Source organism: Crocodylus siamensis, chromosome 10, assembly GCF_052110815.1.
Source record: "Crocodylus siamensis isolate JL-2025a chromosome 10, ASM5211081v1, whole genome shotgun sequence".
Lineage (NCBI taxonomy): Eukaryota > Metazoa > Chordata > Crocodylia > Crocodylidae > Crocodylus > Crocodylus siamensis.
Genome location: NC_143404.1, coordinates 71,058,494 through 71,075,861, shown reverse-complemented (window position 1 = coordinate 71,075,861; position 17,368 = coordinate 71,058,494). Strand labels below are relative to the sequence as shown.

General features: G+C 38.3%; 1 protein-coding gene across 3 annotated transcripts in view; it reads right to left on the bottom strand.

The window, feature by feature from the left end:
• The window catches only part of ZBTB46 (zinc finger and BTB domain containing 46), an 83,238-nt gene that overhangs the window by 59,222 nt on the left and 6,648 nt on the right, over nucleotides 1-17,368 (bottom strand). For 2 of the 3 annotated variants that reach the window (XM_090064126.1, XM_090064125.1), the window contains exons 2-3: nucleotides 14,654-14,778; nucleotides 9-978 (exon numbers count right to left, since the gene is read on the bottom strand). In XM_090064126.1, coding sequence (XP_089920252.1) covers nucleotides 9-945 — 937 coding nt within the window. In that variant the 5' untranslated portion in view covers nucleotides 946-978; nucleotides 14,654-14,778. The remainder of the gene's footprint in view (nucleotides 1-8; nucleotides 979-14,653; nucleotides 14,779-17,368) is intronic. The other variant, XM_090064127.1, reaches the window with a different exon arrangement.

The following is a 17,368-nucleotide window of genomic DNA, read 5'->3' as shown; positions in this document are numbered from 1 at the left end:
AGACTTACTTGTGTCACGACTGTTGTATGGCCATCCTGAGGCAGGTAAAAAAGACGGCATGGGAGAGCTTGCCCTGCTGTCATCCTCTACTTGCTGAGTAATGTGACGCACAGTTTCTTTATTTTTTCTGTTCTTTCTGCGTCCTGTGGGCTGCCAGCCATCCCCTGCTCCTTGCTCCGACAAAGCATTCTGTATTGCACTATCCTTGGCAGAACGTAATTCATTCCCTCCGTAATGCGACGGTGAAACTTGCTCCTCTTTGATACGTAGAGACCCATAACCCATGTCACTGGACCAAAGAGACTGGGATGAAATGTCATCGTGGCTATCAGTTTTTGGTTCCTGATCCTCTTTTCCATAACTGCTCCCTCCTTCATGACAGCTAGCAATGGCAGAATCTCCAGAGGAGTTTGCTGGACTCGTTCTCCGAGCTAACCATGGAGATATACTCCTGCCAGCCACGACTGCTGAGATCAAAGCATCCGTACTACTGCTGGAAGGAGCTCCAAGTTCATAGTCAACAAGGTCATCTGAGGCATCAGATTTTATGCTTATGTCAAGAGCTGCTTTTATGAAATTGTGACAGGCTTGGACAATATCAGTCATTTGCAGATAGCTAGCAGCTGACATGACCTCAATGACATTTCTGCTGGTCAATGCTAGGTGTGCAGAATACATGAAGTCAATGATTGCTTTAAAGCCCTGTGCAGTTACAATGTCTAAATGAGTGACTGTTGCCTGGTCAGATGTCTTTTGCACCTGGCAGTACAGTGTCTTGAAGTACCGACTACTCCCGAGCAAAACATTTTTATGAGCCTTGAAGATCTTTCCTTCCACTATAATGCAAACATCACAGAGGATGCCGTGTTGTCTCTGCTCATTAAGCTCACGAAGTAGATGACGGTAATGGGAGGCAATCTCCATATCTTCCTTTCGGTTATTCATTTGGGAATCGTTGCGTTTCCTTCTCCACAGATCCTGTTTGGAGGGGGGCAGGAGGGAGTGAAAGTGTTATATTCAAATACAGTGCAAATTTAAAAAGACTTATTTTATATACAATACTTCTATGAAAAATAAACTGCATGGAACTAAATAGTCTCCAAGGATTAGTCTATAAGCAAAATACAATTTATTGCCTAGTGTAGATTGTGCACTCCTAATATGATGTATTTTCCTTACCAGTTATTCAAATAATTCATATTATTAAGAGACATCAAAACAGAAGTTCAATGCTCTGAAAGGCAGTAGTGTCTCAACGAGGCGTCACATACCAGAGACCATACTTCAGATTATCATAGGATTATTGTAGAAATGTGTCACTAAATTACTGAAACTGCCTGGTAAAATGCCTGTCAGTTTTTACCATTTAAGGTTTAGTTAAAAAAAAAAAAAAAGACTAGAAATAAAACTACACTGATAGATGCAAAATATCAAATAGCATTCTGTGGCAGTAGTTCCACAGGGAAAAAGTATTATGTATAGCACACTGAATAGTTTAAATCCTCAAACAGTAAAAGCCAATTGAAACTAGCTATTTTTCTTGCTATATTGGTGCTGTGGGGCTATAAATGCTGTCAAGTGTCAGAAGAACAATAGACAGATTGGAGACCACATTTCAGAAAGCTTCAAATTCCCACCCAATAGAATGAATCAGTAACATACAAAGACTAGGAAGCTATTTTGCCTGAACTTTAACTTCTTTTCTGTGAAATCAAGACATTTTTAGCATTATAACATAGACAGGATAGGATTAATATACCATTTCCTCATTAACTGTCCCTTTTGAACTGAAGAGGTTGTTCTCTACATATCTAAATACCTCCCCCCACTCTCAAACATGGACCACTAAAACACCTTTGTTCATCAGATCCTATGGGCACAAACCTAAAAGCAGTTCTATGATGGAAGCTGTAGGCAACACATTAAACTGATGACAATTTACTGGGCTTTCCCCACCCTTGCTAGCCTCAGCAATCAGCCCAACAAACACCCAAATGTGCGGGCCCAATGTCTTAGGGTTTTTTTGGTGTGTTATTGCCAAAAGATGTTTTCATTGCCTCAAGTTCTCAATCAAGTTTATTTATTTAAAAGAAAGTTTTAAAATAAATGTTTTAGCCTTAACTAAAATTTAATCATTTTCCCCATATTGTAGATAGAGTAAAATTCAAAGAATACAAAGCAGCAAAATGATAAATTAATATTTAAGTTTTTATAGGCCACTAAAGTATAGGCACAATACATATGCAATTTCCATATATTAAATAAATTTAAACCAGATGCAACTTAATTCACTTCTGAAGATACTATGAGTTAAGCTTGCTATCCATTCAGGCCCCCCCATCAAATGAGAATAACCCTGCTAATGTCTCAAGATACTTCTTTGTTGACATAATGCTCATTAAAAATTTCTACCACTCATGTAAAAAGCCTTCTAATTTAGGCTTAATCCAGGCCTAAAAAAACAAAGCAATGCACATGAAGCTTGCAGTCAGGACAGGTCTTATAATTTGTGCCAATATCTCACTTCCACATGAACTAGATTCACAATCTCTGCCATGTGCACAATTCCATAATGCTAGACTCTCCACCAGAAATTCTGCCAGTCTTTATGCTTCTGTTTGAAGCCCACTGTAACAAAATATTATTCTAAAGTGCTGTTTGAGCAGTGAGACCAACATGCGAAGTCGTGAGCCCAGGGGATGCTCTATTACAGAATAAAGCATATTTTCTCATTTCATTCAGAAACTGAACTTTGCCATAACAATGTGTGGGTATTAGACTCAAACAAACAATATGAGACAGCTATTTAAAGCCATTTTTTAGAATTGTGTACACATGACTAAATTTGCATATCTATACATAATTATATACTAGACACCAGGTAGGCATCTAACTGGCAGTTTGCATTCATCTACCACATGCACATGAAATGACTCCAGATAACATGATACAGAAGAACTTGTGAATATCATTCACAATGATATTTTTTAAGAGAGTAGCTGGAGAAATAAAGACATTTTCAGAAAACTGGATTAGCTTTTAGTCACCTATTTAAAATAAAGACCCATCTGTTCCAGACAGTTTTACTAGAAGGGAACAAGCCTGGCTTTATGACTGGACTTTGATCAGGCAGACCTAACCTCATATGAAGAAGAGCCATCAGTACTGTGGAAAGGCTTAACATTAGAGATACATGGCCCAAAAAAGTCAACATAGACAGCTGCTTTAAATTTAAGTTCCTCTGCCTCTTAAAATCTGAACTGTTATACTATATTTGCTATAATATCCATGTGCCTTGTAGGTCATGGCTGTCTCAATTTCCACCCCCAACAAACATACACCTCCCATAGAAGCATTTGTGACAAAAAGTAAAAGATGAAAATTGTGTTAGACTGGGGAGGAGAGTGGAGGGAGAATTCCCTTTGAAATACACATGATATTATTGTCTGATTATTAATCATCTTGGAGAGCAGGATGCTTTAACTGCAACCCAATAGTTTCATTATAATAATTATAATAAAGAAGAGAAAAGGACATGAAGCAAAACAGTTATACCTTCTCCTTCTGAAGGATCTTCCTGACAACTCAGGACATCTACTGTCTCATGTACCACTTGTCTCCATAGGCTCATTTAGGTACAGTATGTGGGAACAGAGGCTTTCACCTTCTTGAAGCAAAGACTAACTTCGTTAGATCATCTTCCACTAAGGATCTTTGGAAGGGACTAGTTTCCCCCAAGGAAGGATGAATCCTTGAACAGACAGATTTTTAGCAGCATATTTTTCTATAATAACTGAACTCCATTTGGAGAAGCCAGACCCAGAGATTCTCATCCTCTGGAATAAGGCACAACCTAGTCTTTTTTAAGTTAACTGGCAGAGGACTTTACCTGCTGATAATGGAAATCTACCCTGCAGTCCTCAAATATAGGTGTGTTGAAATTCCACTGAAAACCAATTTGATTGAAATTGTATAGACAAGGATCAGATGAAAACCAAAATGTGAGAGCACTGGAAAATTAAATTCTTAAGTATTTCATCTTGCAGAAGAAAAATACTTGTTGAAGGTATCCAGGCTAGAAATAATCCAACCAGTGATTTGAGCACAGCTTAATAGTTCCTTAATAGTTCCTTTTGAGTTCTATACAAGGAAGATCTTGGGGAGTCCTTTTCAGGGAGGAGGACAGGTAGGCTAGAGGCTATTGCATCTATTTTTACAAAACAAAGGGGAATTGTCACGTAGAATAAATTAAGTTGTTCATCATCCATCCCCTTCTCAATGGCTGTCATTACTAAAGCTTCTGAGAAAGATACAACCCCTCCCAAAAAACCCCAAACACTTCATAATATAGTTATGAAGGCTTAAAAGAGTCCAACTTTTCCCTTTTGTGTTGCCATTCTGATATCAAAATTAGTATGGATGGAAGCACCTTTTTGTACCCGTCTGGAAAATGGTTTAAAAGTTCTCCCCCATGGTATGAGATCCCTCCCCTTCACAATTTGCTACAGAAATATTTTATTGATAATAATTCATCTCTTCACCAGTCTTGAAGAGTCTCAAGTAGTAACAGCCGCTCCGATTTCTTCAATACTTTCTATTTGGACCTCAGGTAATTCTCCTGCCATTTGATACAGAAGATCACCGTCACTACTTATATTTGGATACATGTAAGTTTTTCCTTTGTCTATTGTCTGCTGATTACTCTGTTGAACCTTTCTGATGTACCTTAATGTTAGAGTTATCTTCCAAGAGAAGAGCCACAGTGACAGAAACATCATAAATGTCTAGACAGATGTGGGCTAGAAGGGATCTCTGCTAGACTGATTATATACTTAATCATCACCTACTGCCTTTTTAAAGCAGGGCTTTTAAAATTGTCCTTTTCTGATATTACAGTAATTCAAGTTAACACAATTGTTCTACTAGCCTTGTGCTGTTTACAGACATGGCACTTGCTAGCCTCAGCAAATGAGTGTCTCAGTGATTTTCACTGCTTCTACAGGGAAAAAGATACAGCACTGCCCTCTCTCCCAGTCACCAAGACCTTGACAGAAGATGCCCTCTGGGCAAGCCAAGAAGAATGAACACAAGGACACAAATAGGAAAGCACCTTGCCTTGTTTGCCCATATTTCTGACAGTATTGAAAAAGAGCACAAGGAGAGAGGATATATTCTGAAGGGTAAAACCATTTCCCCACTAAAGTTTCTTAGGGCAGACTCTGTGGAATCAGGCCCTGCATGGTGGAGGGCTGACAGGAACATTGCACCAAACAAAGAAGAGCAAGCAAAAGTAGCCGTGGCATCTTCAGGCAGGCTACAGGCAGTTCAGGCCAGTCTGCAATGGGAAACAGCAACAAACCATGGCGATGTTCAAATTATTCTGTTCCTATTCTAGGAGCTACTCAAATATTAAGTACATAAGTGGTAAGAGTGTTGGAAACCAGGCTTGACTTCTTTGGGAGGAGCCTTACTGCAAATAAATATAAATGTGCGTTAATATGCAGCATGTAGGAGCTCTAGTCATAGGCCAGGAATCCAATGCCCCAGCACTGTACAAACAGAGCAAAAAGACTGTCCCTGCCTCAAAGAACTTATGGTCCAAGTTTGAAACAAGAGGGAACAGACAGAAACAGATAAAAGGGAATCAAGACAATATTTTTCAGAATAAGGCATACAAGGAGCCTAAACATTATCTAGGGTTTTTGTTGGCATCACAGAAGAGTTTTAGGGAGGGGGATACTGAATGACAGCAAAGCAACTTTCTACTTGCAGGGCTACTTATGGGGAGCTTCTCTGAAGCAGGGGAGAATGCATGCAAGTGCTTGCTTTGGAAGTTGAACTAGATGCCAGTTTCCACAGCCCACATCAGGCACAGATTGGGACTGATGGCTTGATACAGGATGAGAAGTGATAGGCTGCAGAGTGCATGAAAGGCCTTGAAAGTAAAGCACCATAGATGCACCATGCAAAAAGATGTGATGCACACTGAACATTTTCTAGTCTTTTTATCTTAAGTTCACCTGCATGAGGGAAAAAGGTAAGATGGCCCTAAGAAAAATTACCCAACCATTGAAATTTCTAAAAAGGATGTGTAAAAGCAGGTACTTTCTTACCACTGGAAGGAAAGCTGGTCTCTCTCTCTTTAAAAAAAAAAAAAAGAAAGAAAGAAAGAAAAAGAAAAAGAGTCTGGTAGTAAGTCTTTGCACAAACTTCTGGAAGGCTTTTCTAAAGAAAGCTATGGCCATGATGAAATACAAAACTATTTTCCCTGCTTTGCAAACTTGGCTTAAAAGAGGTACCAATTATAAGGACTAGTGGCTATTGCAATGACAGCAGGCCATATTATGTCACCTTCAGATACATAAGCAATGGCAACTTGTACTCAATTTGATCAATAAAATTTAACATCTTCCAGTCTGACAGAAACACTGCTATATGCACATCTTGATCTACCTGTCACCATATATACCAACCTATGTTCACTGTTCTATATTCACAATGTTTGCAGTACCATTATAGTTTTTTTTTTAAATATGTGAAGTCTTTGGGGGAAGAAAACTAAATACGCCTCAAATTCAGAAGAATTAATTAGTTTTTCGTCTACCCATTTCAAGCCAAAGCACCTGTTTAAGGTCAAGGACCACAAAGGAATTAATTCAAGTTAAATTTTAAGGCAATTTGCTAGTAGTTAAAAAAAAAAAAAAAAAAAAAAAAAAAAATTCAGGAAGCTTCAAAACACTGCTCTCCTGTGTCCCAATTTTACACACTGCTTTGTGATGTTAAGTCTTTGTTTTTCTGTCCTACTTGGTAACCAGACACCTCTCTATTAACAGAACAATTTTCACATAAAATCAACTAAAGGGAGAACTCAATAAAAGAATATTCGATGGCGAAGTTATTTTTTTATAAAGATGGATCCTCACTTAGATGAACATATTTAAAACTGAGCTTATCAAAGTTTGCCAATACTCCATATGAGATCTTAATGCCAAATCAACTCATTTAGGCCTAAATTTCACACAGTGTTTAAATGTAGCATAGCTCCTGGAAGGACTGAATAGCAATAAGAAGCATGAACAAAGCCATTAACAGCTAAAGAAAGTTAGACAGATATGGTGTCAGGATATTATAATTCACATCTCAGTTAAGAACAAACTTTTAAGTGTTCTACTTGATAGATTAGCATCAATCCATGCACTAACTCCACTTTGTTGGGGTAAACCTAGTTCAAACTTTTAAAAATGTCTCTCGTGTATTCAGAGTTTATTTGGGCTCAGAATCAAAAGACAGTAGTGATACGCTCAGAATCTGTAAAGTCTAATATAAAGAGTCTGTCAAAAGAGTACCTATTTTTAATATTTAAGCTATCCGACTATTTTAGACCTTTGAAAAGACATCATACCTTTTGCTCATGTGACCCCAGATCCTGACAGCTTTCATTTGTATTTGCATTAACACATTGTTAGTTCCACTGAAGTCTGTGTGTAAGAAGTTAAGCATAAACATATGGTCCTCAAAAACTGGAGCGTTAATCTTCAATAACTAAACAGGATCTACTATCTACACAGCAATAAAGTTACCTTCATGGAAAGATGCACAAATGTACATTGAAAACGCAAGAGAAAGCAGTCTTCAAAGAAAGCATGAAAGATATGAAGAGCTGCCAAGCTTTGGAAGTATACAAGACTTAAAAATTTGCCCATCTCAGACCACAGACTGTATACCAAGAATATGATAGTTCTGGTTTTAGATTACAATAGTCCACAGAGCTACAGAAAAGAAAATAAGATCTATAATGTTTCATGATCTATGCCTTTTAGCAGCCACATTCTATCACCATTATTAATATACTCAAGTGGCATTCTCCACTTAATATATTATTGACAATATTACTAGAATTATTTTAGTTACATAAATCTTACAACCTTTGTGCTGCCCTGTATTCCTCCTCAACTCCAGGGAGTCTTGCTTCAATAACCCAGTTGTAATACCTACTCGTTTGAAGATTTCTAATGTCTGACGAAGTAGGCTGTCACCTACTTTCTGGATCAGTTGGTCTCTGGGGTGCCAGCCTGCCCTGTCCTCTTATAGATTTCAGGGGGAAAAATACATTTCAATGTAAATGTACAATTTGCTGTTCAGAAAGCATCCACTGGGCTCATAATGCACAGTGCCCAGAGTATCCTCAAAGGAATGATAGAGGCAATACTTTTAAAAGATCACCATTAACATAGTGATATGAACCGTAAAAAAAAACAGCTGAATCTCACCACTGCAAAATCAACTCAGGCAGCAGTCCTACTTTCCACCACAGTGGCACAGGATAGCAATGGACAATCCAACATTTGTCCTGATTTAGCATTAGCTTAAGCTATCTGCATTTGAGTCAACTCCTCAAGCCTACCTTGCGTAAGTGAGAACAGAAACAATACAGCACTCAAATGGCAGAATATTTGTATTAGCAGAGAACAGCTAAATCTCAACTGTATTCCTGCCTCAAGCATCAGGGCAAGCTTCAACCCAGCCTCCCCTCCCCAGGTGGGCCACTTAGCTTAACTTTAAAGCACCATTTAACTAGGAAATAAATGAATAAATAGATTGATAAACTGATAAATTCACACATCCATGCACTAGAGCCGAATTAGGAGCAATACTCACATTATATCCCATATTACACTGCAGTGAACACAAGTTCCCAGTCACAGGGTTTGTCTACACTACACTACAGAGCCTGTGCTGTTATAGCACACTGGCACAGCTCTGCACTGGCTACAATCCCTCAGGAAGGCACAGTGCATGGAAACAAGAAAAGATTGGGGGGGGGAGGTGTCAGTAGAGTTACCCTGCCTCCTGGAACAACACAACTAAGGTGGTAGAAGCCTTTTTGTCAGCACAAGTGCACTCACAGCAGGGATTGTGTCGACATAGCTCTACTGGCTAATGGGCTATGTCTGTCAAACAGCTTGTCAAGTATCTGTAGCACAGACCTGGTCACAGTGCTCTGCTGAATAAAAGGGCTCCCCCATCGACCCCTACTTCAGAGATGGGCATTACCTATTGTGACTACCAGTCTCCTGCTGGTCCAGAAAATGAAAGGTTTAACTAAAATTACTAATAACTTTGACCACTAGGGTGAACCAGACTCATGTTCTGATTGTAGAAAGTTACATCCCAAGGAGAAAAAAAAATCCTCAAAACTATGAAGTGGTAAATTCTCCAGCCCTGTCAGTATGACATACCCATGTAATAGCTGCATATTCTGGCATTCTTGAAGTGAAACGTTCATTGCAGAACATGCACTGTGAGAAGATGCAAGCATTGTGGTGTCTATGATTTGACAGATTCTATTCAGATTAGGTTATTCATATCCTTTTTAAATACTGATTTTGCAAGTGAATATATTGGCAAAATAACCTGAACAGAAAAAGTTTTTAAAAGCCTGGGTAAGCCTACTTGCAATCATTTAGATTACATGCATTAGATATGCTGTTCAATGGGTTCAGTTGTTTATTAGGCTTAATTTTAAAAGTTCCTTTGCTACAGCTTTCCTCTGTCATATCAGTTGGAAAGTGGCAGAGGGGGATGACATATAGCATATCATTTTTCAGGGCACAAAGGATTAAGAGACAGCACCCCCAGTCTCTGAACCAAACATTCCTCCAATTGATCTAGGTGCTCTTATGACAGACTCCGGAGGGAGAAGAATCAGGTCTCCTGATAAAGGAAGGTTGCCACAACACAGCCTTCCAAGAGGCCAGCGAACCATGAAAACTCATCTGTAGAGAACCTGACAGATCCCTCAAAACAAACTGAACGCTGAACATGGTTTTTCTACAAGCCAATTCACAAATAGCAACTCCATGCTATTAAAAGCATATTCATAAAATTAACACAGAAAACTGGAGAAATGCTTTGAACAAAAACACTTGAATACAACACTACCATCAACTCTTCTGCCTCAACAGATACAATATCTAAGCACATTGGCTACTTTGATTTATAGCTCAGCCTGACAATGCCCAGGTCTTTCCTGCTTGAGTCTGAAACTAGATATTACAAATACAAATGTAAACTATTGCTGGAGTAAACAAATATTGTTGATAAATGTACTTGCCAGCAAATGCCTGATATATAATAAAACAAAGTCAGCCACATTAGCTGATGAACAGCCTATTAAAATGATCTCCTTTAGTTCTTTAACAAACAAAATACAGCCTGACTACATGCAGACAGTAATATTCAGTGTAGCCTTAAAGCATGTAAAAGAGGACCTTATTTTTTAATTTTTCCAAAAAAAAGCACTGTTTGGTATGCCAGTAGTTACTGTCTATGAAACCAAACAACAGAATCAGAGCTGCAAGAGTTCAGTATATTAACCTGGCTCACTTAACCTTCTGTTAAGGTATCATAATGTGAATATAGAACTAATTACATAGTACTCTTAACTAGAAATCTCAAAATGACTTGCTTGAGGTTTTGTTTTTTTTGGGGGGGAGGGGGGGTGTTGTTACTAGGATGGACTTCACTAATGTACGTCTTCTGACAGACTACACTAGACAATACAGGTCTTATTTTCACTACAATTTCTATCACTGCCAGCTACCTAAAGTACACACTCTGGATTTCATACTGTGTTTTAAACCGCCAACTAACAAAGGCACTAGAGGTTTGACAGAAGTAGTGTTCAAGGTAAGCTGTACAGTCAGACCTTGGGGGAAAAAATGGTAACATTTTCCTTTTACCTTAAATGTTGTAACAACATGAAGTGGCTTCTACTTAGCTTTGTTTATTTTGAGAGTGTTTTCTTTCCAGATTAAATTAACACCTGCAAAATAGGTTTACAGCTGCAACTCCACAAATTTACCTCCACTGTGTTAAAAGTATAATACTGCTGGCATTTCAAAAAACTTTTTATTAATAAGGCAAGACCCATAATACTTGGACAGGCAGGTATACCCTCAGGACACAGGAACAGGCCTAATAAAATTGAAGAATCCCTAACACAATGAAGGGGACAAGCAATTTGTTCCATCTAAAATAAGAAACTGCTTCAACACCAACAAAAAAAGACAAAGTGAAAATGCAGTTTGCAGATCAAGTCTACAGAACAGTCCCTTGGGAAACCTTGGAGACAAAAATAAGTTCTGAGGTACTTAATTTCCTTTGCTCAGAATAAAAACAGCAACAAAAAACAGATTTAGCTTTTCTGACAAACTGAAAACAAAATCCAGGAGAAAGATATTCTTAAGTCTCTTTCAGGATGAAAAGTAACTTAAATTACTGGTATTTAGTTTTACTCTGACTAAAGTTACTAGAAGGGTTTTTACCCTTAGTATAAGAACAAGCTATCATAAAAACTACTTAGGATATGCTGTCTTCTCCACAAGAACCACCACCTACCACTTCATGATCCCTTGTTGGGGAGGGGCGGAGGGTAGGAATTAAGTGGAACTCAGATACAAAAAAACTGAAGTCTGTTGTTCACAGATACCAAGGTATAACATCTTAAAAGAGAAACCAAATTCAATGCAAAGATGTACCATGCAAGATTTAATGAATGAATCCCACATTTCTATTTTCCCCATGCCCCCGCCTATGCTCCTGCCACCACTGGACTGGCATTCCAGCATTTTTAAGATTCCTGTGCAGCAGAAGAACTCTAGGAGGTAGAATCAAGCAATTCTTCCACTTGCAAAGAACACAGTATGCCTGCCAGTTCACCTGAATCCTGGAAAAGCGGTATGTACAGGGAGCCAGGAACAGGTGTTTTTTCACTGCTGCAAATGCAGCTGGAGAACAGAACAAACAGGTAATCTCAGCAACAGAAGAGGATTGTGTCTGTGCCTGGGTTATCTTTTTCTACTTAACTAATCAGAAAAAAGTATAAGAATTAAGGTGCTGAGGAATGATGATCCCCAGCAGAGTTGCTCTTTTTGCTTCTACTTTGGGATTGGAAATGTTCCCTTTCCAAAAGTAAAGGATTTTTGTATGGGTGTCTTTGAGAAGGGAAGGGACAGAAGTAATGGAATGCGCTTAATAGAGTTTGCTCATGTTTGTTATGTTCAAAGGAATACCAATTTCTTCTGCACAATATTTGCAGGCTAAGTGTACATAAAACTTTCAGTAAACAGTTGCCGAGAAAAGCAAGCAAGTTTACAACTCCTCTGGGTCACCAAAATCACAGGCAATGAATTTTGAGGAATCTGGAAGACTGAACAATGTTTGTAGTTAGGGCAAATCAGATCTCTCAGCCTGTGCTGTTATTCAGAACTAGACTTCAGCATGCCATAATGACCCTTAAGTCGTAGAAAATGCAGATGTTTTAAATCAGGGGCCAAAATGAATCCTGCCCTTATAAGTCTCCTTGCATCTTTTTTTTCTGCCCTAAAGCTGGACTCCTGAGCTAGGAATTATTATGGAAAAGGCCAAGATTTCTGATACATGATTTTCAGTTACGTACTTTAATACTATTAAGCTCTGGTTTAGCTGTATTTCTGTCAAAGTCTAATAAAGTTCTTCTAATAATCAATTTAAAAATTAATACCACAAAGTAAAAGCAATAATAAAACAGAAGTGATCTCTGTCTGATGGGATGCTTTTCCTCCCCTCCTCCCCCACCCCCCCAATCCTCCAAACACGTGGAATTGGAAGACAGGTTTGCCTGCAAAATTTCAACTTGCCACTTACCCCCTTTTACTTCTGTCAGACTCCCAATTTCTTTTTAAAGGGATTACTGTCCTCTCTGCAAACAGTTCAAGAATATGTCTAATAATTTGTATTATCTGGGTCCCGCCGTGCATCTGCAAGCATTAACTTTTGATACTGCCGTACCTACTAATATTTTTTTAAAACTTCAGAAACTCAGATCTGACTCCGCACTGACCTCCACATATCTCGACTTTAATGGGACTATCCTTGAAGAGGAAGTGAGCCGGGCCAAAAGCTACATTTGGATATGAGGATAAGATCTGAATCAAGACATTTATTAAAAAAATCTAATATTCAAGAGCTTCTCTCTTCTGAAAGCACTGTACCTAGGGATCCTGGTTATCATAGGCTCCGAAGTGATGGGAAAGGTAACAATAGCAAATGCTAGGGTATTTCCTATTTAAATAGGACACTGTCAAGGCAGACCATTTCTAGTCTCACACTTAGAAACTGTAACACTGGAAAATTAAAAAGAAAGAAGGAAATGGTCACCAAGATTGAGAGGTCAAAGGCATTCATTAAGACCACTTCCCAATAGCCAGTGTAACTGATTACAAATATGTAATTAGCATCATCTACCTAGAAGAATTTATAGTAATAGATCCTGGCACCAGGATCTGACCCACTTCACATTGTGGGCCTTGAAGGAGACCCAAGTTTAAGCAATATAGGCATGACTGAAACCCACACTCTTAGCAAACCTTCAGAGCTAGCATGTCAGTAGGTGGGCAAGGTCATCCAATTCAGTTAGGTTATTGCTTCCACCTGTACCGTGCATGAACTGGTAAAACACTTGGGAAAAAGGAGTTTGAAAAACCTTTGCCTGTTTGGAAATGGTTACCATACTGTTTCAGCCACTAAGATTTTTTTCCCCCCCTAGGTAGTCTTGGGTGATAGCAGCTACATGGAGGAAGAAGTTTCTACTTCTGACTTTACTCTTCCTGGAGAGTTGTGCTACACACTTCATATTCTGCTCATTTCTCTGCTATAAAAATATTTTGGATGAAAAATGTTATTCAGTTGACTTTCAACACCTAAAATTTAAAACTGAATACTTCTTACCAGAACTCGCTTTAAGTTTGGTTTGGGTCCTTTAAAACAATCATTATGGCTAGGATTTTTTCAGTATGCCCCCCCACCTCCACATTCTGTACACAGACTAGCTCCCTTACCAAATGGGATCAATTAAAAACAATATTAGTTTCCTTAATGCTAGGGCACTAAGGCATATATATCTGTGTAAAAAATACTTGCATGTATAAATTAAGTCAGTGTTACTGAAATGCATACAGGAGTTTTAAAGTTTATTACTTCATTATTATAGAAATGCCAAATTGATATTAGAGTAACAAAGAGAAATGTAATTGCTCTCAGAAATATGTAAACTATACAAACTCAAATAAATACTTCCACCTGGTTTAGACCGTCAAACCTAGCTTCTCCAGTCCTGTTGACTTTTTTTGAATGCTCTTTTCAGCCACTCTAAGGCTGAGGAATGACAGCTGTTTTTATATTTTAAAAGTAAGTTGCATTTACATTGTCTTCAATCCCATTACTACTAAAAATTCTCATTTGTACTTCTCTGACCATGAATCCAAGGCTGCCCAGAACAGAGGCTGAACAAGAAAGAATAGGAAGAGCAAGAGCGATGGAGTTCGTATCTTCCCTGCTTTGCAGCACTCCTAGGTTTTTCTCTTATTTTGAGTTCTGTAACATTCTTCCCCTCCCTGTGTCTCAGCTACTCAAAGAATAGACGAGACGATCAGGACTAATGAAGGTGCCCAAAAACAAAGATAAGTAGCAGAGTAAATGCAAATTAACCTTTGCTGCCAATATAAAGTCAAATGATATATAGAACTGAAAGTCTTAAAAGCAGTATTATCGCCAATCCCTCTCCTTTCCTTTACCATATAAAGTAGTAAATCTTTAAATGTTCAGAACTTACCAATAGTTGAGAATGTTTTCCGTTAGTAAAGATAAATGCCACAATGTGTCACGGTAGAATAATACATGTTTTAAAGAACAGAGGAATATCGTTCCTGGTAACAACCTTTGAAATGTTCAAATGCCCTGTATTTGGGAGGGGGAGAAGGAAAAAAAAAAAATCTTAACTCTAGCTTGAAATTGCACATCATATCCTGTAAGTCTACATGTCTCCAAACAATCAAAAAAAACAAAGCCTGTAAATTGCCTGGTAAGTAAAATGCAATTATGTTTGTTTAAGGATAGTCCACTAAAAGATTACATAAAAATCAAACCAATGATTGTTAAATCATTCAAAACACTATTATATTTACCATTTTATGCAGAGGACTATATCTGGACAGTTACATAAAAGCCTAAAGGGGTCTAAAATTATGGGCATGGAATATATACTTTAGCTATTTGTTAAGATAGCGAGCAATTTTAAAAGTACTAATTCCAAGCTTAATTGACTAATGACAGGATTAAATAGAAATGGCCAGCAGAAGTCACTGTAAAACAAATGCTGAACTCAAGCCTCCTAAAGATTCAGTTCCTGTGTCAAAAAAAGATTTACAATAATAAATAGCATCCCCATGGCTTCCCCAACAAGATACAAAAGAATATCTATGCTACATATAGATGCTGTCTTCCCAGAGTTTAAAATGCTGCTAAAGAAAAGTTTGTCTCTACTATAGCAATAAAACACACTAGTTAAAATAATGATCAGACAAACCAAAACAAAATGAAAAAAACCAAGTCTACAGCATAAACAGCTGTGTTTTCATCAGCCTGGCAGGAGCAGGAAGCAGAGAAAAAGAGGGGGTGCCAGCATACAACATGCTCCCAACATAAGAAAAAGTCAGTTTAAAATAAAAATCCTTACGTAGTTAATTCAGTCCAACTGCAATGCCACACACCTCAGTAGGCTTAATTAACATTAGCTTAATCTCGCATCACTTGTGTGAGATAGATAAATACTCCATTTTAGAGATAGTTAAAATAAAGTGACAGAAAGCTTAAAGTGACTTGTCCAATCCAGCAAGACGCCTGGGTTAAATTCCCAGCTCTACTGAACCCCAATCTGTAACACCACCCATCTTCAAGTTAGACCAAATTATAAAAATCAGAGGAAAATTGCTGTATGAAGGTACTAAAAGAAAACGTAGCTTGCCATTGAGAAAATTCAAGGAAGAAATAATAAGGATATAAAAGAAGGCACAATAAAACACAACAAAACATCTTTAAATACAAAGATTTAAAAGTATTTTTACGCAATGCAAAACTGGGGGGGTTACATTACCAGAAACTCCATATTCCACTCAAGAACACTGTTGACGCACTGGAAAGCATTCTCCCTCACATCCCAGTAATCAATTTGTATGACATCAGGAGCTCCTAGGCCATCTCTACCTTTCTACTTCAAAGCACTGAGTGTGGGATACAATGTAGAGTAGAACAATTCCCTTCCCCCGTCCCCCCCACTTGGATTTTCTCCTCATTCTTTCATTCTGCATTGCCTTTGTACTTCACTTCTCATCCATTTCCCACAGTTTTGTTTTGTTTTGTTTTTTTTATCATTGCCCATTTCGTTCCTCTCTCATCAGCTTCTTCCCCCTCTGCCCCCACCCATTGTGCCATAGGAACATTGCTCATGAAGCTCACAAACTTCCAGATCCCTGCTCCCCATCCATGCACATAGCACTAACAAAACAGATCCAGCACTTCTCACACAGCCTGGCTTGCAGCACAGAGAAAAAGCTGGAACTGACAAGTAAAGCATCTGACAAGTAGGATACCTTATAGGATGCTTGAGGTCCAGTGATGTCCAAAAAGGGTTAGACTTGAAAACCAGATACTCTTGGAGTTATGCAGCTAGGATAAAAATCAGGGCTTGAAAAAAAAATCCAACTGCCTGTGGCAAGCAAGAAGCTTATCTAAGCAAGTGCCATTAACTTTGGCAAGATCTAAGCATCCATTTAAAAGAAAATCATGTTTCTAGTTCTTAGAGTGGCACAAGACTGCATAACTTTCCAAACACAAGGCATACTTATCAAACAGCCATGAGCCACAGACCAACATGAAGGAAGCTGCAAGAAGCAAGGCAAAGACCATCAGGCACATCTCACTGGGTTTTTTCCCTGAAGAGTGAGATTTCCTCAATTTTCTTAATTGCTCCTGGCTATTTAGTTTGCACAATAGCTGTGGGATATTCGACAAAGTTCCCAAGACTAATTTGTAAAGAGAAGGCGAGAACTCATTTCTTTCTCGTATTAAGTGAAAAACAGAAGTATGGTGTTGAGAAAAATTCTGCAGAAGCAGGAGAAGGAATGAGACAAAATATGAAAGAGAAGGTAAAGGACTTCTAGCTTTTCCTAGTTAAGTGACGCAAGGATAAACAGACGAAAAAGGAAAACACTAAACAATGTGGAACAAAAAACAGACCACAGGAGATTTTGCTGCTCTGGGCACAATCAAATTTTATTTTTGTACTTTCTGGCAGAGACGCTTAGTACCACAGAGAGGTATCTTCTTCTGCTTTTCTGTTCAAATGTAACAGCAAATGATGTGAAAGTAAAGTGGAATAAAGCTCTGGATGATATGGTATAACAAAAGCAAGCATACAATTTTTTCAAGTTGTTAAAGGCTGTCCCCATAACTGTTTTGTTCTTCAAACCCCAGAGGGATGTGGCAGAAC